At 59.0% G+C, this 27,296-nt stretch overlaps 1 protein-coding gene across 13 annotated transcripts in view; it reads right to left on the reverse strand.

Annotated features, from left to right (window-relative positions):
- The window catches only part of HSPG2 (heparan sulfate proteoglycan 2), a 96,364-nt gene that overhangs the window by 27,774 nt on the left and 41,294 nt on the right, over positions 1–27,296 (reverse strand). For 11 of the 13 annotated variants that reach the window (XM_036025496.1, XM_036025489.1, XM_036025488.1 and 8 more), the window contains 36 exons: positions 27,126–27,245; positions 25,411–25,542; positions 25,096–25,240; positions 24,851–25,002; positions 24,610–24,756; positions 21,472–21,635; positions 20,785–20,967; positions 20,471–20,667; positions 20,234–20,381; positions 19,386–19,513; positions 18,980–19,066; positions 18,836–18,894; positions 18,623–18,690; positions 17,631–17,771; positions 17,338–17,514; positions 16,970–17,149; positions 16,732–16,850; positions 15,983–16,094; positions 15,688–15,801; positions 15,481–15,608; positions 15,000–15,086; positions 14,458–14,507; positions 14,024–14,118; positions 13,569–13,709; positions 12,976–13,167; positions 7,923–8,015; positions 7,500–7,580; positions 7,047–7,277; positions 5,672–5,785; positions 4,393–4,520; positions 4,169–4,255; positions 3,109–3,167; positions 2,744–2,911; positions 2,538–2,648; positions 437–537; positions 160–340 (listed from right to left, as the gene is read on the reverse strand). In XM_036025496.1, the coding sequence (XP_035881389.1) occupies positions 160–340; positions 437–537; positions 2,538–2,648; positions 2,744–2,911; positions 3,109–3,167; positions 4,169–4,255; positions 4,393–4,520; positions 5,672–5,785; positions 7,047–7,277; positions 7,500–7,580; positions 7,923–8,015; positions 12,976–13,167; positions 13,569–13,709; positions 14,024–14,118; positions 14,458–14,507; positions 15,000–15,086; positions 15,481–15,608; positions 15,688–15,801; positions 15,983–16,094; positions 16,732–16,850; positions 16,970–17,149; positions 17,338–17,514; positions 17,631–17,771; positions 18,623–18,690; positions 18,836–18,894; positions 18,980–19,066; positions 19,386–19,513; positions 20,234–20,381; positions 20,471–20,667; positions 20,785–20,967; positions 21,472–21,635; positions 24,610–24,756; positions 24,851–25,002; positions 25,096–25,240; positions 25,411–25,542; positions 27,126–27,245 (4,620 nt within the window). The remainder of the gene's footprint in view (positions 1–159; positions 341–436; positions 538–2,537; positions 2,649–2,743; positions 2,912–3,108; positions 3,168–4,168; positions 4,256–4,392; positions 4,521–5,671; positions 5,786–7,046; positions 7,278–7,499; positions 7,581–7,922; positions 8,016–12,975; positions 13,168–13,568; positions 13,710–14,023; positions 14,119–14,457; positions 14,508–14,999; positions 15,087–15,480; positions 15,609–15,687; positions 15,802–15,982; positions 16,095–16,731; positions 16,851–16,969; positions 17,150–17,337; positions 17,515–17,630; positions 17,772–18,622; positions 18,691–18,835; positions 18,895–18,979; positions 19,067–19,385; positions 19,514–20,233; positions 20,382–20,470; positions 20,668–20,784; positions 20,968–21,471; positions 21,636–24,609; positions 24,757–24,850; positions 25,003–25,095; positions 25,241–25,410; positions 25,543–27,125; positions 27,246–27,296) is intronic. The other 2 variants (XM_036025491.1, XM_036025486.1) reach the window with 1 other exon arrangement.

Genomic DNA, 27,296 nt, shown 5'->3' on the forward strand with positions numbered 1-27,296 from the left:
GTGGGGCTCCTGTTTGACCTTCTTTCCCCTGTTTCTTCAGAGTCTAGGCCAGGACCTGGCATGCCGTGGAGGCTCAGAGGCTGTCAGCGGAACACGTCCTGGGGGGGCACTGGGAAAGGCTGGGGGTGGGCGGGGCAGGCCTGGACGTGAACGGTGTACCTTGCACATGCAGCGTGGCTGTGCCTTGGTCCATGGCGAACATGTTGGAGCCAGTGCACACGTAGGTGCCCGCGTCACTCGGCTGGACATTGCGAATGGTCAGGATGCCGTTGAAATCCATGGCGCGGGCTGGCAGTTTGCCGTTGTGCAGGCGGGTCCACACCAGGGTATACGCCGGAGACTGCAGGTGGGGCCGGGGATGGGGTGGGGGTTAGGGGTGGCACTCGGAGGCTCTGGAAGACAAGTCTCCCCCGTGACCGCTCCCTGCCCCGCCCACCTTGCTCTTGGCCGTGCAGATGAAGGTGACGTCGGCCCCGGGGCGCACACTCTGGCTCCGCTGCTCCTCCACCTTCACTGTGATGGGCTTGCTTGGAGCCTCTGGGGGGGGGGGGCGGGGGGTTGGGGGGGTTGGCGGGGTGGGGAAGCCCCCCAGTCAGTGAGGGGCTGGCCAGGCCCCGTCCTGTGACCAGCTCTCTCTCTCCGTCATCTTGTCTGCGTGCCGCTTGCTTCCCAGTCTGGCTTAGATTCCATTCCACTCCCTGGCACTTCCCGCCCTCATCCATCCGATCCCCATTATCTGTCTTTTTGCTGCGGGCACTGAGCCGCCGGCGGGCTGTGACGGCAGAACCGCACACCAGGAGTCCACCTGGCTCCAATCATGACCACAGACCGCAGATGAGCTCTGAACACTTTGCACTTCACTCCAACGGGGCTTCCCTGTCTGGTTCAAGTTTCCGTCCGCCCCAAAACCATTTCACACCTCCTCCCATCTTCTTCACCCTCCCAACCCCCCAGGTTGCTTTCATGGCTAACGGTTTCAGCTTCGGTTCACACTTACTGAGAAACTTGAAACTGCTAGACAGGACTTTTCCCATCTCCCCAGGTCCACCTGCCTCCCCCTTTCCGGGTCCCTGAAGAACGAGACTCTGCCCCCCACTCCCTCCACTTTCCGAGTGGCGGAGCCCCCCCTCTGCTGTGCCCCCTGGCTGCATCCGTCTCTCCCCTCCCTCTCCTCTGGATCATCCCCCCCTGCAGACAAATGTGTTCTGGAACTTCCCATCTCTGAAAAGGGCCCCTTGACCCCGTGCGCTCCCCAGCTACTACCCCACTTCTTGGTCTCCCTTCAGAGCCAACACTCTTGAAAGGGTTGTCCACACTTGCTGCCTCCCCACCCATCCTCTGCCTCACCCTAATCTGCTCCCTCCCCCTTCCCTCCACTGAAAACAGCCCGTGTCAAAGCACGGCCTCCAGGGGTTATTTCTGGGCCATATCTCACTTCCTCGGGGCACATGGTGAGGCCGAGCGCCCGCCTCCTAGAAACCTTCTCCCCTCTCAGCTCCCAACACACCTCTCCCCAGACTCCTCCTCGCTCACTGGCCCCACCCGCTCAGTCTTCTACAATAAAAGACTCTTTAATTTGACCTGTTGAAATCAGGGTTCCTTGTGGCTCTGTCCCAGCCCTGTCCTCGAGCCACACTCTCCCTGGGTGATTTCACCCTGGCCCGTGGTTTTAAATGCCATCCCTGCGCCAGCAGCCCCAGATTCATTTCCCCAGCCAGGGCCTCCTTCCTGAGTCGCACATTCCCATGTCCGAAGCCTGCCTGATGCACCGACTTAGTCTCCACCTCGGGATCCCCTCTGATCTGTTTGTAGCAGCTGCTGCCGGTGACCCGCCCAGTTCCCTCATCCTGTCCCTCCGGTGCCATCCCGCCTGACTCCTGCCAGCTGCTGCGCTTCTTTGCACGAGGGCTCTCTCCGGTCACCAGAGACCACTGTGCCTGCCCAGGAGGGGCAGCAGGGCACAGGGGAACTGATGCTCCTAGAACAGGCCCCCAGCGATGACCGACAGGAGCTGGCACGTACATACCCCAGCTTCCTTGGCCCTGGGGTGCACGTTTTACTCGGGCATTTCCCAGAGTCCCCTTGGCTACAGTGAACGACAATAGTTCACGGTGGTCACTTGCTCAGTAGCACACCCTTTACTGGATGCCTTCTCTTCCCTCTCTCACTTCGCCTCTGAATAAACTATGTCCACACAAATCCTTGTCTCGGGCTCTGCTCTTTGGGGGAGCCCAAATAAAGACAGCCTCCTACTGAGCCTCTGTAAATGGCACCCCACTTGCCCAGCTGCTAGAGAGCTGATGGCTGGGCACCATCCTAGACTTCTGTCTCCCCCTCAGTGACCACAATCAAGTCCTGACCTCTGCTCTAAAACCAGCCTTGTCTCTGTCACCTCTCCCCGTCTCCACGGCCGGCGGCCTTGTCCAGGCAAGCACCACCCCCTCTGGTCCATAAATGCTCCTGCAGCCTGGTCTGCAGCCCGCAGCCCCCCCCAGCCTAGGCGGTCTTGGGGACGAGCGAGGCAAGCAGGGACTCACCGGTGACCAGCAATTCTGCCCGGCTGGTGTTGGCATGATGGAGGTTGCGACAGGTGCAGATGTAGACTCCGGCGTCTGCCGGCTGGACGCTGGGGAAGTGCAGCTCGGAGCCTGGTGGGGAGCAGGTGGGAGTCACCCCTCCCCCACCACCCAGCCCCGGGCCTCCCCTCCCCCGGGTGGTTCCTGGGGCTGGGGGCCACGGGTACCTTGATGTCGCTGCTGGGTGCCACTGGGCAAGGGCCGCCCATCCTCACGAGACCAGTAGAAGTAGTGGGGCGGGCTCCCACTGACCTGGCACCGCAGGGAGTGGGGGCTGCCTTGGGATACTATGCTCCGAGCCGGCTGCACCTGGACCACCAGAGGGGCTTGGTCTGCTGGTGGGGGGAGAGGGGCGTGGGAGAGCCCATTCAGGCGGGAGGCCCCCCGCACGCGACAGCATCTCCGAGTCTCTGTCTTTCCAGAGACGGTCCTGCCCCATGCCGAGCCCTGTCCTCCAGACCTCGTGCCTCTCAAACTCCCCAGGCTCCCCGACTTGCCCATTACCCTGGCCTGCGGCCGTGGTCCCACTTACCCTGGTGCAGGCACCGACCGCCCTGCACGTTGGGGTTCCCCACGTAACCTGGGGCGCACCTGTAGGGAAGAACGAGGACCAACTCTGTCAGCTTCCAGGGCACCTGGGCCTCATGGCGGACTTGGGGAGCCAGAAGTTCAGCCGGCTGCCCAGCGTGGGGTGGGAAGGCTCAGTGCTCTGGAAGGATCTCAGGCACCAAAGAGGCCCCCACACGGGGCCTTAAAGGAGGTGCAAGGGAATATCAGCAGGTCGGGTAGTGGGGGTGGTAAAGCCTTTATTCTCCAGGAAAACATTCATTCGACAAATATGTGTTAAGCAACTATTATGCTAGGTTATGGAAATCCAATGGTGAACATGGAGTCCCCTGCTCTACAGAACTTACCCGTCGTCGGGAAACCAACACGAAACCTATGTGAAATCAGAGTGAGGGACACGTACTGGGGGCTGTGCGTGCACAGATCCGGCCCTGAGAATGAGGCTTCCCAGAGAATGGGGCTCCTGAGCTGTTATGATCCCTGGGAGCAGGCTGCCCTCTTCCGAGAACTCATCGCTCTGCCCGTGACTCTCTATTGGTGTGACTGCCTTTTTGCTGTCTTGTCTCCCGTTACAGGTGGCAGACTCCACAGGGCTGGCACTGAATGTTTTGTCCACCACTGAACCTCCATCACCTCTGCACGCTCCACGGTGCTCAGCAGATGCTCAGTAACAATGTGCTGAATGAATGGATGAAGCTGAGCCTTGAAGGCTAAACAGGGGTTAGCCAGGAAGGGGCAGTTCGAGGCTGAAGAATGTTCCATGTAAAGGGAACAGTACGTGCAAAAACCTGAACATCGACTAGTCGAGAAGTTAAGCCCACCTAGAGCAGAGTTAGGTGCTGACGTGGGGTGAGACTGAAGGGTGACAAGGCTACCTAAGGAGCTTGGGACTGTCCCAAGGGCAACGGGGAGTCAAGGGGAGGAGCGTGATCCTGGTGGAGACCTTTCTGAGCAACACCATCCAGGGCTCTCATCAGGGGTTACCATATGCCCCCTCCCTTCACCCTTCCCATTTGCAAACTTACTGCTCACAGTACTGGCCGGTGTAGCCAGGTTCGCAGGCCGTGCAGCGGTACCCACCGGCCGCCAGGCTCTCACAGGTGCGGGAGAACCTGGGGCAGAGAGGCACAGGTCAGGCCAGGGGACGTTCCCGCCCCACCCTGCTCCCTTCGCTCTGCCCTGACAGCCGGGGAAAACCCTCTGCTCCTCGGTGGGAATTCCTCCCTGGGCCTTGAGCAAGGGCACCCACATGTTCTCGGGGTTGGTCAGCGGGCAGGCACAGGGCTGGCAGTCCTCGGGCGTTCCGGCCGTGGCATCTCCGTAGTAGCCAGGCGCACACAGCTCGCAGAACTCCCCGGCGGTGTTGTGCTGGCATTGCTGCGAGGCACAAGGACGTCAGCCACTCACCCCGGGTAAGCCTTACAGCCTCGGAAGGCTTTGCTCTGGAAATGCCACGTCTGTGGATGCATCCCAGGGGTGCTTATAAAAGCGAAATGCTGGGAATAAACCTAAACATCCACGAACAGGGGGCTGGATAAATGAAAAGCAACACTCACCCAAATATCTATCAAAAAGGATGATGTTGATTGCATTTCTTATATTTTTCTACCTAAACACCTATAGAATTATAGCACAGGCGGCAAACGCAAGGCCCTCCACCTTGTTTTATCCGGCCCGGCACCTTGTTTCTACTCGGCGGCAGCGCCAGCTCCTTGCCCCGAGTTAAGGAGTAGTTACACTTGTACAGTCCTGACATTACATTCAGTCCTTTGAAGGCAACCGTGAGGCTGATGTGGCCCCTGGTGAAAATGAGTTTGACGCCCCTGAATTATAGGAAAGTAAAAGTATACACCTGGGTATGTGGGGGGAGAGCTATTGTTAAAATAAATGTTTTATTATAAAAAATGCGTGAGGGTTTTTATATAGCCTGTTTCTTGCTCTGTCAACCCAATCCTTGACCCCATACCCTGGGGGGCTATACACACTGTGAGAAGTTCCGGAAAAAAAAGTGCTTAATGATATGGAAAGATAGTCATGCACCTGTAAGTGAAAACAGCCGAACACTAAACACGATGACCCTATGTCTGTTTTTGGAAAGCAAAAGGCACATTAATATGTATAAGTGTTTGCCCAGAAGAAGAGCGAAACCACCCCGCACTGATGCTGACCGGGATGGCAGGGTCACGGGGGACTTGCGCTTCCTCCTGGGCTACCTCTGCAGCCTCACTCTTCTACGGAGCGCATATGCCCCTTGGGCGGTGAAAAATCGCAGAGACCCAAGTCTTCTTTATAAAGATAGATGTTATTCTACAGTTCCGGCCACCCCACCATGCCTGCCGCCCCTGGGTGACCAGACCGGCTGCTCTAGGTGCTCTGTCCCACAGCTCTGGGGCCATGACCTTGGCCTTGGACCTAGGCCTACCTTCCTGAGCCACCCCCTCCCGATCCCACAGCCAGCCCCTGGTACCTGACCCAGACCCCGGTACCCAGCCAAGCGGACCCCTGCCCCGGCCCTGCGTGCATCGTACCGAGCAGGCCCCAGTCTCTGGGTGGCACAGGTCCGAGTGGCCGTTGCATTCACACAGCTCGCAGTGGCCGAGGTAGAGTCCACTCCCAGTGCGTGTGTAGCCCGAGGCGCAGTCCTGGGGGGAGAGAAAGGAAGGTTGGTCTCCATCTCCGGCGTGGTCCCATCAGGAGCCAGGGGACTCAGAAACCCACACCCTCCGACCCCTCCCACCATCTAGACTCCCATTGGCTGTTGGAGGGGCAATCCCAGGCCCAGCCCTCCACGCCCCCAATCCTCTCTCGGCAGATCCTCCTCCATGTCTCCGTGGTCACTTTCTCAACACTCCAAAGCTGGGATACTGTCCGACCCCAGCCTGGCATCTCCACCCATGCACATGTACTAAAATAGTAGCTCTTTCTGAATGGAGAACCCATCTGCACCCCCAGGACTTTGTTCCTGAAACTTCTTCTGGCGGGGTCTCTGTTGAAAACCTTAACCTCCGCATGGAAGGAGGAGACTGGATTTGGAACGAGCCCTTGAAGATCTTGATGACTATTTTCACGTTCACTAGAGTGAAGGAGGCTGCACGCACACGGCCAAGGATGTCTCGTCCGTTCTAAGTGAGTAATCGGGGGCTCTGAAGACAATGAATTCCTGTTCGCCACCCGTTCCTTTGAGACCTCCCCAGGCCCTCCCTCTCCCCCCCGCCCCCGACCATTTCAAAGGCATGTTTATACATCTGTTTTGCTTCACTGCACAAGATGCGCACCAGGGATTCTGCTTTCCCCAGGGGTTCTCCTTCAAAATTGCTACATTTTATCATTTCAAGGGACCTGAAGTTCACATAGTTGGATTCAGAAAATTCCTGTGGCCACAGCAGAGGAGCACAGAGGTAAAAGTGCGGCGATGCGAACGGCCCACTGCGGGGTTCCTGCGTGGGGGGTGGGGCTGTTCTCCCACCGGATCTCCCAGTGGCCCACTGGCACTGCAACCCCGCCCCTCCCTTCCTGTGGCTCCCCTTCTGCAGCTCCACGTTCACTCATCAGATGCGAACTGGTTGCCTGCTGTGTGTCTGGGGGTTGGGGTGGTCAGCGACGGGCTCAGGCCCTGTCCTCCTGCAGTTCTGCCTCCAGCCAGCCTTGCAGGTGCTCTTGGATTCTCTCCAACTGGCAGCCCCTGTCCCACCCTCACGGCCCTTCCCTCCCAGTAGGACTCTCCTACTGACCCATGCATCTCGCTCCCCACTGGCAGAGGCATTTTCCTGGGGCCTGGCTCCCATGGACAGCCTTATTACAGGCCTAAGGAAGGACCCCCACCCCTCCCACCCCCCTTTCAAAGGGTGACCCTTCTGCATCGAATGGCTGTGCCAGAGCAGGTGTTGGGCTGGCCATGCTCACCTGGCAAGACAAGCCGACATAGCCCGGGGGGCAGCGGCATTCCTCCACCTCCAGGGCCCGGGGCCCCTGTGAGGGCTCTGGCCGGGCGACCTCCAGGCTGACGGAGCTGATGCTGGCTGCCACTGGCATCGAGGAGAATGTGGCCCGGATCAGGATCTCGTCAAGGTCAGCCAGCGCCATCAGGAGGTGTTCACGTGTGGCTGGCTGTCCGTCAGGCCGGCGCCAGAATTCCTGGGTAGGGGGATGACGGCAAGTGTGGGTGAGGGGTGTTGGGCTTGGTGCGCTGCCTCTGCAGCCTCCCACCCCGTCCCCCAACTCCTGCCCTCCAGGCACTGGTGAAGGACTTCGAGGTGAGAACACAGAAGTGGGAAGCAGTACAGCTGGCATCAAAGCCAGGCTCCAGGGCGAGGGTGGAGGGGTCAGTTGGAAACAGGGTGGCCGAGTACCCCTCACCTCTCGGAAAACAATCTCATAGCGCTTCCTCTCGGGGCCCTGCGGCGCTGGCTGGGAGGCCACCAGCATGATGTTGTTGCCCTGGGGAGACAGCAGAGGGGTTGGGAGGGAAAATAACAAGCTCCTGCGGACAGTGGGGCTCTCCACCAGGTTCCAGCCTCTCTGTAACACCAGCCTCCCCTCCCTCCAATCTCCCAGGCTCTTGTGCCCAGAGGAATCTGGTACATGCCCACTGCCCCCTTCTCCCAGCAGCTGGGCCTCTGCCTGCATACTGTCCAGCCAGATGCAGAGGTGGGGGCATGGGCCTAATGCCTCCTGCTTGTGCCAGGCCAGCTGACGGCTGGACTGCAAGGACAAGAGAAACTCTGAGGGTGCCCACTGACTTCCCCTTCCACCCGCCTGGCATGGAATCCACATGCTCACCGTGATCTGGACATCAGGGTCAGAGAGCGGGCTACTCTGGGCCCCGGATGTGTAGGACAGGGTGTATCGCAGCTTCCCGCCATAGGCTGCCACCTGCAAAGAGGCCAGCCCTGCAGTCACAGCCTGACTCTGTCCTCCTCTGGGGTGGGGGGCGGGGTGACTGTACAGGTGAGGGGGTGGAGCCTCTCAAGGCACTTTTACACCTGTGCTGTCCCTCCCCTCCCCACCATCCAACCAGAGGCCGGTTACTGTGCATGGCCTGTGCTCACCTAGGAGACAGGATGTCGCTCAGTTCCTTCACAGCCTCAGAGCTGGTGGCAGTGGCCCTGAACAGTCTCTTTTCTGTTTTGGGAGGGGCTCCCCATTTCCCAGTGTCTGACAATCACAGCAAACATGCTCCAAGTCCCTTTCCGTTGAAAGGAATTTCCCAGAAAGCAGACGAGGGTAATGATGACAGTGACCACCAAGGGGAGGTTGGCCATGGGGGTGGGCCCTCAGAGTTCTTGCCTCCTGGGCAGGTGGGTTTTCTTTGCTCAGAATCCATTCCCCTGCTTTTTGCCAACTGCAGCCCTGTTTTGCGTTAAAGGAAACTATTTCCTACAAGCAGGCCATGTGGTCTGAAAGGAGACATTCGCCAGGCCTGGCCAATCTGTCATCCTACCATGTTCCCTCTCTGCTCCATCCAGGGTGGACACATGAACCTGGCAAGTCTGCTGTTTCTACTGAAACAGAAATTTCCTTCACTAGTCATATTGAAAGCCAGAGAAGGACGCCAACTGAGATAAAGTCCTAATGAACCCCTGGATCCAGCCATGCCTGATAGCAGCTATCCTTGGACTTTGTAGTCACATGAGCCAATATATTCTTTGCTGCAGGCAAGCTAGCCGGATGAGGTTCTCTATGGCTCACCATGGCACAGCCCTCGTGTTGGCTGCAGGCGGCTCTCCAGTGGGCAGCCAAGGCCTCGGCTCTGCCCCACCAGACTTTCCTTTCTCTCCTCTGCCACCAGGGCAGATCTTCAAACCGATGCCGCCGCAGGGCGTCAGGCCTGGCCCATTTGTTCACCTTGTGCTCATTCAGTTGGGAGCACTCATTAAGGACCTGTTGACCACATGCCAGGCCCTGGGCTACACGGGTCCCGAGGATGTTCTCTACCAGCCCAGGGGAAGGTAAGAAGAACATGGCCATAACCAGGCAGCCATGAAACAACTGGTTTTCCGTTTGCGTCAGATGCCAGCAAGTTCACTGCCATGCCCAGGACCAAGCTGCAGGCGTGTGCAGCAGGGTGGCTAAGGGAGCAGACTCTGCAGCCTGAGACTGGGGTTCAAATCCAGCTCCACTGGCTGGACAGCCTTGGAAATCACTTCACCTCTCTGAGCCCCACTTTCCTCACATGGAAATGGCAGTAAAAATACCCGGAAGGACAGCAGGAAGATTAAGTAACACAGGCCACGTAAAACACCTTCCTCGAGCCTGTGAGCTCACAGCCTCGGTGCTGCCAAGCCCCCAGCACGCCCAGCTCCACCCGCGGCTGCCACGGAGCTTCCTGCCCTCATTTCCCCCAGACCAGACCGTCTCGTCTGCTCCTCTGTGTGGTGTGTTATTGCAGATTATGCGTGTCCCTTAGAAGATCCTAAATCACTTGGGACAAGATGGTGACATCAGTACTGACACTAATGTTAAAAACAGTGACGACGCCGCTGAGGAGAACATGCAAGATCACCAGACTAACGGTGAGCCGGCTCTGAGAGGCCAGGTCTTCCGCCCACGCACAACGCAGCGCACAGTAAGTGCTTGATTAATGCTTCTCGAGTGAACAACCGTAGTGCCAAGAGCCAGTCCAGTGATCTAGATACAGGGCGAAGGGAACCTAAAGAAGGGGTGTCTACTTCCCAGTAAGACAGCTCCTCTGCCAGGGGCCTGTGGCCGCTGAGGAGCAAGTGCTGAGCTGGGTTCGACCTCAGCCCTCCTCTGACCCGAACGTGGGACCCCAGACAAGTCCCTTCCCTGCTATGGGCCTCGGTCTCCCCATCTGACTGTGGAGGGCTTTGACAAAGGGCCCTCTGCTATTTCAGGGTTCCACGACACCCCTCTAACCCTCCCACCTCCCTGTTACCTTGTTCCCCAGGAAGGCCTGGGGCAGCTGCCAATAATAGAGGCTTTCAGGAAGCAGAGAGAAGCCCTCGTAGGACAGAGAGAACTAGGACAGAAGGACAGGCGGTGAGAGCTCAGGGAGCAGGTGCGGGGCCACGAGGCCGAGGAACAGAAGCCCCTACCCCACAGCCCAGGTCCCGGCCTGCTCTTGGGCAACTTGCCCCTCCCATCCAGATCGGGACACCCAGCTGCTCTCCCGGGGTACGGCTTGGGTCTGTCACCTCACTTCAGGTGAGTGAGTGCCTCCCATGGACCCCAAGATGACTGATGCGGCATGCCAGAAAACATTTTAAAGTTTAGTGGCAGTCTTAAAATGCATTTAAAAATACATAGCCGGCATCATTGAATTGGTGTATGATGGATTTAAAGGAAAATCTGAACTGAATAATAGTCCAGGTAGTGTGTGGAAATGGCGGAATTTGTAAACTTGGTTCAGAAACACCCGACGTCTAGGAAGCGTGGCGTGTGGGCGCCCGGATGGGTGCCCCGGCACGTACCTGAGAGCCTACAGGAGAAGGCAGAGAAGCTGAGGAGGAGGCAGAGGAGGAGGGTGGAACTGCCCGCAGTGCAGCTGCAGGCTGGGGATGGGGTGAGAACCCTGGGGGAGGGGGGTGGGGGTGGGCAGCGAAGCTGGAAAGGAGCTGCCAGATCTCGGCATCCATCCTCCTCTGGGCCTCATCCACCTGGGGGACCAGGGGAGGGAGGATGGGGGAGAGGAGCAGAGAGGGACAGAAAGGTTGCCGTGAGGCGTGAGGCTTTGCCTCCCCTCAGGCTGTGCTCCGGTTCTATCTGTTCACAAGGTCTGATGCCTGATGCTCCCCTGTCCCCACCTCCCTCTTGCTCCTCATAAGCCTGGTGCAGCTCTCCTGGGACGGGCCCCCTTGGCTGTGGGCCCTGACTATGGGGAGAAGCTCATACAGAGGGTGCCCGGGGCAAGAGAGGGGCAGGCCCAGGGGCATCAGTGTGTGGGAGGCTCGCCTTGGGCCTCACTGTCCATGTGGACCACGGTGCCACACCAAGCTCTTCACGGCTCTGGAATGTTTCCCAGGGCAACCCCGGAGGGGACTGGGCACCAGGCCGGGGCCTGGCCTGGGGTGGGGAGATGGCCCAGGAAGGCCAGGGCGTCTGCTCAAGGCTCCTGATGGACTGTGCTCTCTGCCTTCCTCCCTGGGGCCCCTGACACAGCTCAGACCAGGCCCCGAGTTACCTGTGGTAGCCGCTGCGCCTGGCCCCTGCCCTCTGGGGGTCCCGGGATCCTCCCAGAAGTCACAGCTACCCGCAACTTCTCCTCTGAGAGGGACGTGCGGTTCTGATGGGTGGAGGGCACAGGCCAGCTCAGACCTCCCGGGGCCCCAGCGCTGGAGCCCTGGGGAGTGTCCTCTCCCTGGGGCTGTGATAGCCAGAGAGGCTCACACTGCCCACGGAGAAAGATGGGTGCTCCCCTCTGCAGGCTGGCCCACGGGGTTAACTCTGGGATGCTACAGGGGCACGTGCACACAGAGGGGGGTATAGAGGCTGCTTGGGAGGCGGTGCTGCGGTAACCTGGGGGCCAGGTATGGTCATGTGGCTTTTAGCGTTGAGTTAGTTTCCCTGCCACCTGAGTCACCACTCTAGCCACAGACGGCTGGCACCGGAAGCAGACCACATAGCAGATGAGGCTTGCACCCCTCCTGGCTGTAACTCCTACCGTCGCAGGGCTTGGGCACAGCAGTGACCTGACTGTGGAGCCACAGGGCACTGCCTGGCTTCATGCTGATCCACGCTGCCTTGGGCCCCAGGTATCACCCCATGCGGGGCTGAGGGCATCGAAGGACACACCATGCCCACGTCACAGCAACTTCACACCACTCAGATCATGGGCCTACCTGGTGAGCCCGGCGCATCCGCGCAAAATAGGCCTCCCTCTGTGGGGAGAGGGGAACGCCAGGAGAGGGCATCAGAGAGAGAAGTATGGGAACCGCAGGGCAGGGCAGTGGTGAGGCAGACAGGCAGGCCAGCAGAGGAGGAACCCGAGAAGGGAGAAGGGACGAGAAGGCAGCCAGGCCTAGGAGGAGGCTGGGACGCTTGGGTCTAGCCAGGGAACAAGCATGGGGCAGCCTCAGGACTCCCCCTCCCAGGGAGGCTGACCTCCCTGGGACCCTGGGTAAGGGGGCACATCTGCTGGAACACTGGCCTCAGCCAGCAGGTGACTCCTAGACCAAGACCCCCTTTCCCCGGGTACCACCAAATGACCTTGATTGGGGAACACATTTGGGCAGGCTGCCCTGGAGTCAGCCCAAGGTCCTGCACCCACAACATGACCATGACCATCACTTCCCCGCTAGACCTGGTCACCTAACCTCTCTCACCTCGGTCCCCTCACTGATGACATAGGGCAGTGGTAGAACGTAGCTCACACCACTGTGATTTGTGGTATGTAAATAAGTGCTCGGAATGGTGCCAAGCACAGGGTAACATAAATGACCTGCAATGAGAGTTATTATGATGCCTGACACCAAACAGAGCCGGAAGCACGGGTGAATCGTGAGTGAGCAAATGAACAGAACCTCGACTGTGTCTCATTTGTCCTTGTGTTTCGAGAGCCTCGCCCAGGACCTGACTGCACGAAAGCTAATAATCATTAACAGGTGAGCACGGCTTTGTGCCAGACACAACCTCCAATCCTCCCACCACCCTGCAGCTGAGGTTTATCAAAAGGCAGTCAGCTGGTAAGTGGTAAGGTCTATCTGACCCCAAAGGCTATGTGTCCTTAGCCATGGCGTGGCTGACACCTGCCTGCCGGCCCAGACTTCTCTGAGGTCAAATCCTGTCTGTGTCCCCACTGGCCCCGTGCTCAGCAGGGGCCTGGCCCAAAGCTGACAACCGGGGAGAGCCTGCCAGCTCCCGCCGCGCACCACACCTTGTCTCCCTCGTACGTCTCCGGCAGCTGCCAGTAGAAGGATTCGTGGCCAAGTTGGGCAAAGTTGCCAAAAGAGAGCCGGGCACCCTCAGGCACGGGTTCCACGGTGAAGCCCCCCGTCAGGCGGCTGTTCCGCTGTGGGTTCACCAGGGCGAAGCCTTGGAAGTCCCCTGGGGCAAAGTGGGTGGAGATCTGGAAGCAGGAGGCTAGGTGTCAGCCTGGGCCCTGGGACTGGCACCTTGGCGGGGGAGGGGTGGGGGAGGGGCACGGGAGGGCAGGAGGATAGGTAACAGGAAGGCTGGCTGAGATAAGGGCTGGGGCAGAAACAAGGGGGGAACAGGGAGGACACCTGGGAAAAGGGGGGATTGGGCTCGGTTCCGATGTAAGCAATAGTGGGGTCATGGGGGGTATTAGGGCAGGAGTGAGGGCTACTGGGATCTGTGCTCATATGGGCAATAACAGGGGTGTGGGCACAGGTGTCCTCATAGGCAATGGGGATGCCTCTGGGCCAGGCTTCTGACGTGCCCCAAAGGGGAGCCAGGGCGAGGCAGGTGGCAGGGTCTGGGGCTGGACCCTTGTGTGCAGGCTCTTACCAGGTGTCGGGTGTAGGAGGAGCTGGCGCACTGCTGGGTGATGCCCATGCAGAAGCAGGGCAGGCAGCCATCGGGGTTGCTGATGCTCAGGTGGAAGTGGTGGGGTCGGCAGCGGTTGCAGGTGAGGCCTTCCACCTGGGCCTGGGAGGATGGATGGAAAGGTGGGTGCAGGGAGCTAGGCTGGGTCTCTTGTACCTCCAGCCGCTACGGAGGCCAGCCACCCCAGCCACTTCCGAAAGTTCTGGGAGCCCCTGCTGCCCCCTGGCTTGGCCCCCAGCTCCTGTCAGCTGCCGCCTGACATCCCACCAGGCCCCGAGCAGTGGGGCAGAGAAGGGCCCTCTGGGGAAAGGCGGCAGGGGCGCAGCGACAGTCTCGAGGGTGTGGGGAGAGGGAAGGCCTGGCAACCATTGCGGCTGCAGGTCAGGGCCTCGTAAAGGGCAGGACTTTGGACTGACCTTGCACTGGCATTGGCCGGCAGCGTCACACTGGCTGCCGACGCTGCCCTGGGGGTCGCAGCCACAGCGGATCGGCTCTGGCATTTGGCCTTCTCCTGCGGTGGAGGGAAGCCACAGCTGGAATCCGAAACCCACCACCAAGCACCCGCATTTCCACCGGCCCCTGCTCATCTAACTCACCACCCAGAGAGGGAGTGTTTATTTCCAAACATCTACCACGTGCAGTCCTTCTACACATTCACACAGCGCTCGGGGTGGGGAGGGGGGGTGGGGGGGACGCCTTTTACTATCCCCATTTCACAGACAAAGAAGCTGAGGCCCAGAAGGGGAAAGTCACTTGTCCCAGGTGGAAGGAGAACAAAGGTAGTGTTCTAGCTCCACCCGTCGGGGAGACTGGGCAGCCCAACCCCAAAGGCCTCCCCAACCCCACTCACTTCGGCACGGCTGGCCCTGGCTGGGATTGCCATAGTAACCTGGGGCACACCTAGGGAGAGAGAAAACACTGGATGAATGGAGGGCAGAACTACAAAATCCCGGTGAACCTGCTGTGAGCCAGGGGTCAACAGCCTCACAGCGCTGGAGGGAACCAATCAGCTCAACGAACCCATTTTACAGATGGGGAAACACCTGGGAGAAGAACAGGCACGTGCCGTAGGCCATAGAGCCAGTGTAGTGAGCATGATTAGGCCTCGAACCTACAACCTTCATAAGAATGAGGTTTTTTCTGAGAGCATTCTGGTCTGCCTGAGGAAGGGGTGCAGGGGTTGGAGGTGAACTGCAACCCCAGATCTCTGAGGACCTCAAACGGCAGGCTGAAGGTTGAGGTGCTCAGGGAAGGGAGATGGTCATCTTCGGGGGCCTGTGTATGGGGAGCGAGAGACTCCTGGTCCCTCCGGGTCAGGGGGCACTGGGCCCAGCCTGACTCCAGGGGCAGCCTCCCCTACACCCAACCCACCCTGCCGGCCACCTGCCTCACCTCTCACAGTGTCGCCCACTGTGGCCTGCGGAGCACGCGTCACAGGTAGGGTGGCCGTCTGTGTCCAGAAAGCAAGTGTGGGTGGCCCTGAGAGCATGGGGACACATTTCTAGTTAGAAGGCCAGCAGCTCTTCCTTCAGGACCCAGGGAGACAGGTGAGGAAGGGCGGGCACGTGAACGGGCACATTCCGAGTGCCAACCACGTGCCAGGCATGTCGCTGAGTTCCGTGTGCATCACCTTGTGCAGTTCTCACATAAGCAAACAAGGTGGAGCACACCGTTATCCCCCTTTCACAGATGAGGAAGTCGAGGCCCACAGAGGGACATGTATCACACCTTAAAATGATACACTGAGGAAACCGTAAGGCCAGGATTTAATCACTGCCCTTCCAAAGGGCCTGGGAGGACACGAAGACTTCCTCTGTCGAGGGGCCAGTGGACATTTCAGGGAAGGGCAGGTACAGGTGGGAACTGAACTCACTGGCCAGCAGAGGGGGGCCCATAGCATGGGCATGGCTGGCAGTCCTGCGGTGTCCCTTGCTGGGCGTCCCCATAGTACCCTGGCTGGCACTGCTCACACCGAGGGCCAACTGTGTGGTGCTGGCAATCCTGAAGGGCAGAGCGTGGTTAAGGCTGGCCCCCGCCCGGGGCTACAGATCCCTGGGGTAGGAAGAGTGGTGGGACTCACCTGGCAGGCCCCTGTTTCGGGCTCACAGACCTCCGTGTGGCCATGGCAGCTGCAGCGTTCACAGGTGCCCAGGTAGAGGCCACTGGGCATGCGTGTATAGCCTGTGTCACAGTCCTGGGGGCAGGAAGAAGGCAGTGGGAGGGGCTTCCTCAGCAGGACCCATTCTGGGCAGCAACCACTGGGTGGCAGGGCTGGGGTGGGCTTGGGGAGGTGGAAAGAGCTAAAAGTGGAGGGGCCAGGGAGCACCCACCACAGAGGGAGCTGGCTGGACAGGTGTGTGGGGCCCAGGGCTCACCTGGCAGGATGGACCACGGTACCCGGGTGGGCAGGTGCACTGTTCCACTTCCAGGGCAGGGTCCTGGCCAGTGTCCTCGGGCACGGCCACGTCCATGCTGATGCCAGAGATCCTGGGCGTGACAAAACCCTGTGAGTGAGCCCCGGCTCTGTGCCAGGCATCTCCGGAATCCGATGGGTGATGGTCTCATTCACCCTCCCAGCAGCTCTGTCCTGATGCTAACTGGGCGTCCATCCCCCAGCTGCTGTGGGGATTGTGGCAAATGACTTCTACCTGCAGCTTTCTCCAGAGAATACATTTTCCTCTCCCAGAAAGGTCACACACACCACCCTGATCCCTAGGGCGACCGATGACAGACGGACTGAGGGTACAAAAGCCCCTTTGCCTCAGAGCAGGATGACTCTGCAGAGCTCCAGGGGGATGCAGTGGAGGCCCCACCTGAAACTCCTTCCCTGCCTGGCCACTTCCCCCTCCCGCGTCCCCCCCACCCCCCTTCCCAGGTTCCCCTCGTGAATCATGCACAGCTCAGTCCCCATCTCGGGCTTGGCTTCTGGGCAACCTGACCCGAGATGAGCCCAGTGCGGGAAGCACTGGTATAATCTCTATTTCACGGCTGGGGAAAATGAGGCACAGGATGGCCTCACAGCCTGCAAAGAAGGAGAGCCGGCGGCCTGGTGGCACCACATCACACACTTATACCGGAGCTGCCCGCCCGAACCCCCTTCCGGCCCCGCCCCCGCCCCAGACACCTGCTCTCGGCTGGCCGCTGGCTGTAGGATGCCTGGATCAAGAGTGTGTCGATGCCCGCCAACGCCATCAGCAGGTGCTCCCGCGTGGCCGGCTGCCCGTCAGGCCGCTGCCATGCTTGCTGCCAAGGTAAGGACACGCGTGCTACAACCCCTGCCATCCTGGGGTGCGGATACCCCTGAGTGGGAGAAGCAGGGGGCCTCCCCCACCCCAGAAGACTCCTGGGACAGTGTTGCTCACCTCCCGGAAGGGCACGGTGAAGGTGCTGGGCTGGCCGGGGCTGGGCTCCCGGGAGGGGTGATGCTCCAAGACGATGCCATTGCCCTGCAGTACCACCAGCGGCTGCCTGTGCAGGGGCAGGGAGCCAGGCTGCGGCTGCTGGGTCACTGTGAAGCGCAGCTCTCCTCCATAGGAGGTCACCTGGGACGGGGAACGGGCGCTCAGCTAGGGTCCCCGCAGTCGGACCCTGCCACTGCTCCGCACTCCCACTGCTCCCCCCACCTCTTCCACCTCTTCTCCAAAGGCACTGTAACACTCCTGCTTCCAAGCCGCTGCCTATGTGGTTTCTGCAGCCTGGAATCCCCTTTCTTTTTCCACCCCCTGCCTACCTTGTCCCCCAGGAAGCGTGAAGGGAGGGCCCAGAAGTAGGGTCCAGATAGGAGGCTGTGGAAGGAGGAGAAGACCAGTTCCCCGGGCACAGGGGATGAGATGCCCATGCTGGTGGTGTGGGTGCTGGCAGCGTTGATCAGGCTGAACTCAAGGGGTGTCTCAGAGGCACCGAGCACCTGGGAGAGAAGAGGCCGGTACACAGCTATGGCCCGGGACTGGCACTGCGTCCACCCGGCCTGGGCTTGGCGGTCCCGCCTGCCTGCGCGCCCCACCCCCCACCTCAGATAGGTACCTGGGCTCGGCTCCAAGAGGAGCTGGTGCACTGGCGACTGACACCCATGCAGAAGCACTTCAGGCAGCCGTCGGGGTTGCGGGCGCTCAGGTGGAAAGAACCAGCGACACACTCATTGCACAGGCGCCCCACCACGTTGTTCTGCAGGCACAGAGCTGGGAGCTGCAGGGCGGCCCACAGGAGGGGCTGCCTGGAGCTTCCGCCCACTCCACCCGCATTCAGGTGGGGACCCAGGACCAGGGGAGCCACGGAAAGAGCACACGTATGACAAGTGGCAACCGTGTGAACAATAATTCCCTCTTAAAGGGAATTTACGCTAACCAATCCTTTTTTCTTGGGTTGCTAGGCAGCTGACAAATGCATTTAGATTTAAAATACAGCAACATAGTTAGAATAATTACCACTACTGTTTATGGAGTGTTTCAAGCACTTTGTAGGTTTCTCTTCAACCATCATGTCATTTAAACCTTCTAAGTAGCTTGAGAGGGAGTGAGGTCTCCAGTGCTTCACATGAAGCAACCGAGGCTCAGGCACGGAAAATGATTTACACAAGGTTTGCTAACCTACTCCGGGAATCGAGGTCGGGGTGCTTGACTCCAAGCTCTGTTCAGTTCTTTTTTCCCATGACATTCTTGATGCAAATGACTCCCCTCCTCTAAGCCTCTATTCCCTCACCTGGAAATTGGCAATGCTACAACCTACATCACCGTGTCCACGTGAGAACTGAAGTATGGTACAAGCAAAGGTATGGTACACATACAATGGTCATACAAAGAATGATGAGCAAAGGGTCTGAGATTTGAACCCGGGTCACCTGACTCCCCAAGCACCTCTCATGAGGGGAAGATCGGCCAGGCAAGCCCATCAGCCTCTGGCTACGCCACCACCCACCAGCCCAGGAGCTATGGAGAGGATGGATCCTCCTTTCTCCCTCTCCCAGTGCTGTGCCAGGTCCCAAGGCCCCTGGGGTGCAGCAGGGGACGCATGCGTACCTTACAGCGGCAGGCCTCCCCAGGGGTCCCCAAGCTGCCTCGCTCATCACAGCGTGTAAGTTCCTGGTCTGGAGGCACAACGCAGGTGTTGGTAGGGTAGGAGGAAATGACACAGACGTAGTCTGGGCAGACGGGGGACAGACTGGGGCAGCTCCCCAAGGAGCATGGGGTCTGCGGGCAGAGGGGCCAGGGGAAGGTGGCTGGGATACTCACTGGTGGGCCTGCACTTCCCGCCCGGCTGGATGGGGTTGCCCTCATATCCGGGGGCACAGCTGGGGGAGAGAGCGGGTCGTGAGTGGCACTTTCATGCCCCCGCTCGGTACAGCCTGCTTCCCCCAGCCCCGCCGGCCTGTTCACCTCTCACAGCGGCGGCCTGTGTAGCCTGGGGCACATGCATCACACGTGGCTTGGCCATCTGTGTCCAGGAAGCAGGTGTCTGAGAATCTGTGGGGATCGAGTGGACAAGACATGGGATAGGGCTACAACGACGGGAAATGACTGCAGTTCACACTGACAGCCATGATGTCACCTCCCTTCCCAACTGTTCCTGATCTGCAGCCTCACAGCAACAACAGGAAGACCGATGGGCCCATTCTATAGGAAAGGAAACTGACTCCCAGAGAGATCAAGTGGCATAGGACAGTTGAGTGGCCGGGTTAGGATGCGAACCCAGGCCTCCCACCTCCTTGCCCACGTTTGCCCCTAGCACGTTGTACTGCCCGCTCACCTAGGTATATTCGCCCCATCCCAAGCTGGGTCCTACCTGCGGGAGGCATCGATGTACGGGCAAGGGCAGGGCCGGCAGGCAGTCGCCGTGGCCTTCGTGGCATCCCCAAAAAAGCCGGCCTTGCACTTGTTGCACTGTGGCCCTTCGGTGTTGTGCTGGCAATTCTGAGAGGAAGGGGAGGGAGTGGCTCAGGTGCTCCAGAGCAGCCCTCTGCCCCCCAGTATGGGGCCCGCACTGAACCAGATGGGCTCCTGGAGGGCGGGCCTCTGAGGCTGTGGCTCCGCCTCCCCTGGCACGCCGAAATCCCTCCACAGCTTTCAGACTGGGGAGCATCCAGCTGCATCCTGATGAGGAGCTCATCACCTCACATGGCAGCCTGTCCCTCGGAAGGTTCCAAATGCCTACTTTCTAAGGACCCAAGCCCACCTCCTTCTTCCAACCTGCACCCACCGGCCGGGTCTGTCCTCTGGAGTCCGCTCCTTCCACGCCTGGACAGCTCTTCGGAGACTTGGAGAAAATGCTTTTCCCTGCTCGAGGCCTCTGTTCCGTCAGCCCCACAACCCCAGCTGTCTCCACTATTCTTGAGAAATACCACGATTTACGGGCTCCTTCCCCTTAGGGCTGCCCTGCTAAGGGCCATGCTTTGCATGGACTCTCCAGGATTGTTCTAGAAGACCAGGGTGGAGGAAAGTAGGACTTACACTTCCCTGGTCTGACATTACATCTCTGTTCATGTGTCCAGAGATCACAGTAGTTTGTCTGGAGGCCATGACATTCTGGAGGTCGTGCTAAGCTTGTGGGCACGGGAAGCCTCAGCCTGGCCTCCTACCCTGCTTCTGCCTCTTGCCCCAAGCCAGGGTCAAGTGCCAGCTGGTACTACTCACCAGGCAGTGGCCGTACACAGGGTCACAGTAGCTGGCATGGCCATTGCAGTTGCAGCCAGAGCAGGTACCCAGGTAGGGCCCACCGGGCACCCGGGTAAAGTGGGCCTCGCAGCTCTCACAGGATAAGCCAGAATAGCCAACGGGGCACCTGTGGGGAGAAGACAAAGACAGTGGCCACAGGAACCACGAGGTTCCTCTGTTTCTCACCTTCGCCAGGGTCCCTGCTGGATCAGGCACCTGCACTCCTCCACGCTGTGGGCGTGGCCGTGGCTGGTGGCATAGGTGACAGTAGTATCCATGGCGATGTCGCTCAGCCCCACGCTGGCCATCTTGGTATTGTACACTGTCTGGATGAGCACGGCCTCCAGGCTTTGCAGCACCTGCATCATCTCGGCCCGCTGCACTGGCTGCCCAGACTCATGGACCCAGTGCTCCTGCATGTGGACAGAGGTGTTTGTGGGGGTGGGGGGATGGGTGCGGGTTCACATGTCAGCGCCTGTCCAGCTTGCACCCCCTGTACCCCTAGTCGTGAGGACTCAGGCGCCACTCACCTCAGAGAACTGGACCTGGCGCTGGTTCAGAGCACCGGGCTGGGTGGGCGTGTGGCCTCGGGAGAGTAGGCGATACCCGGCACCCACGAGGACCACGTCCGGCCGCTGCTGCACTGGCTCCAGCGTGCCACGTGCCAGCTCATAGCTCACCTTGTACCGCAGCGAGCCTCCGTAGGAGTCCACCTGGCCATGACAGGGCAGGTCAGGGCAGGGCAGCCATGGACGTGCCTGGTGCCCACCACGTGTCCAGTTGTCCCCCTCCCCTCTCACTCTGCAGGCCTGGTGCTCCCTGTGTGCCTGGCACGGAGCCAGGCACACACACAGCAGAGAGAGGTGAGACCCGGGCTCTGTCCTCGGGGCGTTCAGTCTGATGTGGGGAGCAGGACGATAATGCTACACAAAGGTGCCCAGGGAGGCCAGCAAGGGTCCCTCAACTCAGCCTAGGTGTGGTGATCTGGGAGGGCTTTCTGAAGGCAGAGTTGGCGTTTCTCCCAACCTGAGAAGGGGGGCAGGATGGAGAGCCAGGGCCCACAGGGGGCTGCACAAGGCCATGACCACCCCTTTCCCCACAGTGGGGTCTTCTCTGCTGCCCACCAGCTTCAGAGGGAGCAGCGCCCAGGCAGGTTCTGGGCCCGTGAGGAGGCGTTCAGCCCTCTCCCTATCCAGGGTGGCAGCCAGGCCCCTCACCTTGTTGCCCAGGAACTGCTCGGGCAGAGCCCAGAAAGAGTCGTGGACCAGGAAGCGGCGGGACAGATCGACCAGCTGGAACTCCTGCAGGGCGGGGTCGATCAGCAGCTGGGTGGAGGAGAGCGGCGGCATGCCAGGCTGCGCGGGCATCGTCACGTTCACGCCTGCAGGGGGCACCAGGGAGGGGTGCAGGGCTGTAGCACGTGACGGCCCGAGGCGACACCTCGAGGGGTGATAACCCAAAAAGATGGGAACGTTCTGGGAGAATTCTGATTTACAGAGAACCTTAGTCTCTCCCAAAGAGGGAGGGAGGAAGAAAGGAAGGAAGGAAGTTTCTTTTTCATCTTGAAGTTTTGGAGTGGCTTTTCCCAAAGCACGCTGTGGGGAGAGCCAGTGCAGTGGAATGACGGGTGATGGCTGGGAACTATCAGGGGAAGTTCCTGATAGTTCCACTTTCCCTGTGGGAAACACAGGGTCAGAGAAAGGTCAAGGGGAATCTTTGCAAGGGGACTTCTCAGAGCCTTTTGCTTTCCACTAGATCCGTGGACTGTCCAGGTTGGAATAGCCCTCGGGGGCAGTAGAGATTACACGGGGCTGAAGAACAGGTACCCAAGGCCTGACTCCACTGCCCTCCCGATATGTGAGTCTGGGCAAAGGCCTCAGTTTTCCTGTATGTAAAATGGGCTAATAGCAGCTTGCCTGACAGGGTTCTTGGGAAGATAAAATGAACAAACTGATAGAATATGCTTAAGACAAAGTGTGGCACAGAGGAAGTGCTCAAAAACCTGTTAGCTGTTGTTATTTGTTACTCTGACAGGTTGCCGGGTCCAGCACTCTCCTACACACACACACACACACACACACAGAGGAATTCTCTCCACAGCGTCCCCCAGATCTCCAGGGCAGCACCAACCATCCAAGAGGCCTTTCTGTGATGATGAAAGTGTCCTATATCTGTACTTTCCAATATGGTAGCTGTTGGGGACCGCTCTGTGTGGTTTCAGAGACTGTAGCTCCTCGAGAACAGGCCAGTAAGTCTCCCTGGAAAACCAGGTAACGCAGGTGGCAGTCACGACCCGACTCTAACACTGAGGGTTCCCGTGGGAATCAGGCCTGAAAATGTACACTTTATCCTTTGAAGCTTGCTCTGCCCAGCATAGCCCTCTTGATATAAACCGGATGTTTAAGTTCCAGGCATAAGGAGTAAATTCCTTATCTCATGAAACACGTCTTAAAGACCCTCTGGCGTCAGCATGACTCAGACCCTGACCTATGACACATCTCTGTGCTCCTTCAGTTGTTATCTATAGATAATACCTGTTTTTGTATAACTATAGCCTTTTGCATTGATTGACGAACTATGCATGTATATACCTACACACACCATTCCCGATAAAAGCCATTTGGGAGAAGGGCTCAGGGAGTGCCCCACTAGAGGGAATTACCACCCCCTTCCCCGCCGGAACAGCAAGATTGTGTCTGGGACAATTTATTCTCATCTGCGGTGGCCGGGAGAGCTCTGCGGGACGGAGATCTCCCACAGGTAACTACTAACCACACGTGGCTGCCGGGCCGTTGAAATGTGGCTGGAGCGACTGAGGAAATGAATGAATGTATTTAAATTTAAATAGCTACATGTGGCTAGTGACTACCACGCTGGACAACTCTAAGGGATGAGGAGCTCATTACTTCCAAAGGCAGTCCCTCCCGAGTCCGGGCAGTTTTGACTCTTTGAAAGTTCCCCTTACCCTGCTCCTATGCCTGTCTACACCTGCCAATAGCTTTTCCCCTTGATCCTAAATGTGCCCCTGCGACCATGGAGGAGTAAAGCCCCCTCTCCTGCAGAATGACCACACGCAACCCCAAGACCAGGCTGCCCTGCCCCACACCTGCCTTCCTCTGTCCTTTCAGGGATGTTTTTAGGTCTCCCTCTGTCCTGATTACCATCCACATGCAGGCTGCCTACTCATTCTGGAGCCCCGCCCACTTTGACCATCCCAATTCCAATCAGACAGGCCGGGGTTCCAGTTCTGCCTCTAAAATAGCTGTGTGACCTCAGGGGCGCCCCACAACCTTGAAGAGCCTTGGGGTCTTCATTTGAAAACAGTAGAATCAGCCCCAACCTTGCCAGGACTATTGGCCATCTAATGACTGTGTGACTCAAGGCAGGGCGCCAACCTAGAGCTTGTGAGGTGGCGCCTATGGCCATTATTATTCTAAATATACCACGGGCCAACTTGGGGAGGTAATTACATCTTGTAAGAGTCACTTGGAGGTCCCTCAACCCACAGAGGGACATAATAGGCAACACCTGCCGAGTGCTTCCTGTGTAAGGCGCTAAGCCCTCCACCTGCATTTAATCTTCCGTGATGAAGGCAAGGAGAAGCAGGGCTGCCTGACGTCAGGGGGTGAACGACAAAGCTGGGACTTGAACCCAGGTCTTTCTGATGTCTGGGCCCGTGCCGTTCTGCCTCGCAGAGCAAGAGAACTTCGTCCAGGTGCCTGCCTTTATGTTTGGGAAAACAGGCCCAGAGAAGCCGAGAGACCTGGCCAAAGTCACATAGGCAGTAACTGGTGCAGCTGGAGGTCAGTCCTGGGCTCAGATGCCAAAGTCTGGACTATTGCGCTCTGGGGACGATGGCACGTCTGAGTCTGTCAGGACGAGGGTGACCGGAGGGAATACTAACTGGGCACTCACCATCAACCAAGCACTATTTTGAGAGGCTGACCTAGATGAACTTACGGAGTCATTACAGCTACCTGAGAGGTAGTTATTATTTCCTACCCATTTGGAAGACGTGAAAACTGAGACATAAGCTAGCAACTTGACCAAAGGTGTACAGGCCGTAAGGGTCAGGGCCAGGATTTGAACCAGGAATCTGACTCTAGAGCCCATCCTCTTCACAACCTGAAGCAGGTAAATATGAAGCGTGGATCTGGTTTTTCCTAAAGAATGTATGTTTTTCTCCCTGAAATGCTTTCCTCAGAGGGCTTAGCATTTCTTCAACAGCACTGTGTCCCTTCCGAACCTGGTCCCACGGGTCTGGTGCTGCTGCTCTCCCATGTCTGCCTCCCTCTAAGCCCGCTGGAGCTGGTGCCCGCCTGCCTACCCACCCACTCACCCACCCACCCACGCACCCTTGAAGTCACCAGGCTGGTCAAAGCGCAGCCGGATCTGGTCTCGGAAGCGGCGGCTGCTCTGGCACACGCTGGTAACGCCGAAGCAGAAGCAGGGCAGGCAGGAGGCGCTGTGCTCCAGGTAGAAGTGCCCGTCGGGGCAGGGCCCTGCAGGGTGGTGTAGGAGTGGGCTGCAGCAGGCCCCGGCAGGCAGTCCCAGCTCTGCCCCCTTGCCAGGTGCCCTCCGGCCTGGTGGTGGTACCTCGCTGTGGAATGAGCTCCAGGACACCGTCAGGGATGCCAAACACCATGCCTCGGGCATTCATGGCCTCGCAGGTGTAGGCACCCTGGTCTGCCTCCTTCACATCTCGGATGGTCAGCGTGCCACGGCCTCCCTCACTGGTCACTGTCACCCTGGTGGGCCCCGAGACAGAGGCAGAGTCAGGCCTGGTCCACTGGCTCCGCCTCCTCCACATCCTCAGCCCCCACCTGGGCCTAGGGCCACACCTGGGATGAGATGGGATATGGCCCCAGTTGAGCCGCCAGTTGATGATGGGGGTGGGGACACCACTGGCCACACAGGTGAAGGTCACCGTCTGGCCCCGGGAAGCCTGGATCAACTCCTGAGGAGGGGTCACCACCTGGGGAGCCACTAGGAGACAGGAGTAGGGGTGAGGGGGGTGAGGACAAAGGGATGAGGAGCGAGGGGAACGGCTCAGAGGAGCCAGGCAAGAGGAGGTTGAGGCCGAGACTGTGGAGAGGGGCACCCGGAAACCCACCCAAGGCCCCCAGCTCGCCCCCCCACCCCAGCTCCCTGCTCACTGCAGCCAATCTCGTCGCTGCGGTCAGGACAGTCACTCTCCTCATCACAGTGGAAACTGGCCGAGATGCACGTGTTCGTGGAGACGCAGCGGAACTGCGTGGGCCCGCACACGTCCTCAGGGCGCTTGGCAGCTGGGACACAGAGCAGGGGGTGTGGGTGAGGGTGGCTCCCCCACTTCTGACCTATGCCCATGGCCCCACCCTGTCCACCTTCCCCAGGTGTTCCCAAGGTCACTGTCCCATCTCACCTCCATGACACACAGCCGCCCTGACCAGGCCCTGACACTGTCGCCACAACGAGGCTCACAATGTCACGGTCATCAGTCGGCCGTCAAACGGATGATTCCATTACCCTGCCCCCACCTCTTACTCCATCTGCATTCCCCGAAACCTGGCCCATCGCAGCCACTCAGTTCCTCCCACATCCGGTCTCCTTTAGAAGCACAAGGCCTCTGCCAAAGGTACAGCCAAAGGGCTGGTATCTCTGGACTCTGGGTAATACCCAAGGCAGCTCTCTCTGCCAGAAAGGCCCTGCAAGGGACCTGCCACAGCTCAGGCCTTGCTGCCCTCTGCCACTCTCACTTTTGGCCCGGGATGGCACCTGGCCTGAGGCAGCCACCTGTGCCCTGGCCAGAGGCCTAGACTTGGCCTGGTGCCAGGCCTGGGCCCTTGCTTGGCACCTCTAAGAGACAGTGACAGATGTTCTTCCTCGGGAAGACCAAACTGGAGACAGACACGGACACAGGGACGGACAGGACAGAATGGGACAGGGGTGGAGGCCACACATCCACAGAGAAGGAAGCAAGAGAAGGCCAGGACGCAGCTATCTATGACATTACCTCAGTGTCCTCTGTCCCAGCGACCTAAAGCCCCAAGGCCATCCAGCTTTCATGGTCTCTCTTTTGTACTCTGTCAATAAGGACTTCCTTTGACTGATTCCCAGCAGAGACCTGATCTCTTGACCCTTCCCCTACTCCTGGACCACAGATAGATGGATGGAGAGTGGGAGAGATGGACAATGGATGGATGGATGATAGATGCATGGATGGAGAGAGGGATGGGAGGAAGGATGCTGAAAAAATGGATGCATGCGCAGACGGACAGTGAATAGATAGGAAATAGACTGGACGGTGAGAGGGACAGGAGGGTGGCGAGATGAAGAGCTGTGCAGAAGGACAGCGGATGAATGGCCAGCTGAATGAAAGGGTGAGTGGGTGAATGGAAGGGAGGGAAGGAGGATGTTGGGCAGACAAACACTGGATAGTTGAATGGACAGATGGATTAAGAGCTGGGCTGATGAAAGAACACATAACTCAGAGCCAGCTCTAGGTGAGAACCCCCAAGGCCCAGGAGGGGGATGCTTTGACTCACACATACATCAAGGACCCCAATCATCAGGGGACCCTAGGGTATGTGTCAAGCCCTCTTGGCTACTCGTCGGACCCAAGCAAAAATGAATGGTAACAAAATGAAGAGAGAAGAGAGGGAGACGTTAGCCATGGGCGGTCTGGCCAGGCTGCCTGCTGCACAAGACCAGTCAGGGCCAAGGACCCTCACTGCTGGGGTCAGAAGGAGATGAACCCTACAGTTTGTCCCTGCCCGGGGCCTTTACCACCCAGCCAGGGAGAGCACACAAACCTGTCCAATAGGGGACAGAACAGGGGGAACTAGGCCTGGGCGGGGTGGGGGCGCCAGGGGAACCCCGGGACACTCACGGCAGTTGGCCTCATCGGTGTGGTCCTCACAGTCAGAGTCGCCATCGCAGCGCCACAGCTTGAGGACACAGTGCCCATTTCCACAGGGGAACTCGTTGGGCTCACAGGGCGGAGTGGGGCCTGAGTGCACCAAGCAGGGTTCAGCCAGAGGCCCTCTGCCGGCAGCTCCCC

Source organism: Phyllostomus discolor, chromosome 5, assembly GCF_004126475.2.
Source record: "Phyllostomus discolor isolate MPI-MPIP mPhyDis1 chromosome 5, mPhyDis1.pri.v3, whole genome shotgun sequence".
Taxonomy (NCBI): Eukaryota; Metazoa; Chordata; class Mammalia; order Chiroptera; family Phyllostomidae; genus Phyllostomus; species Phyllostomus discolor.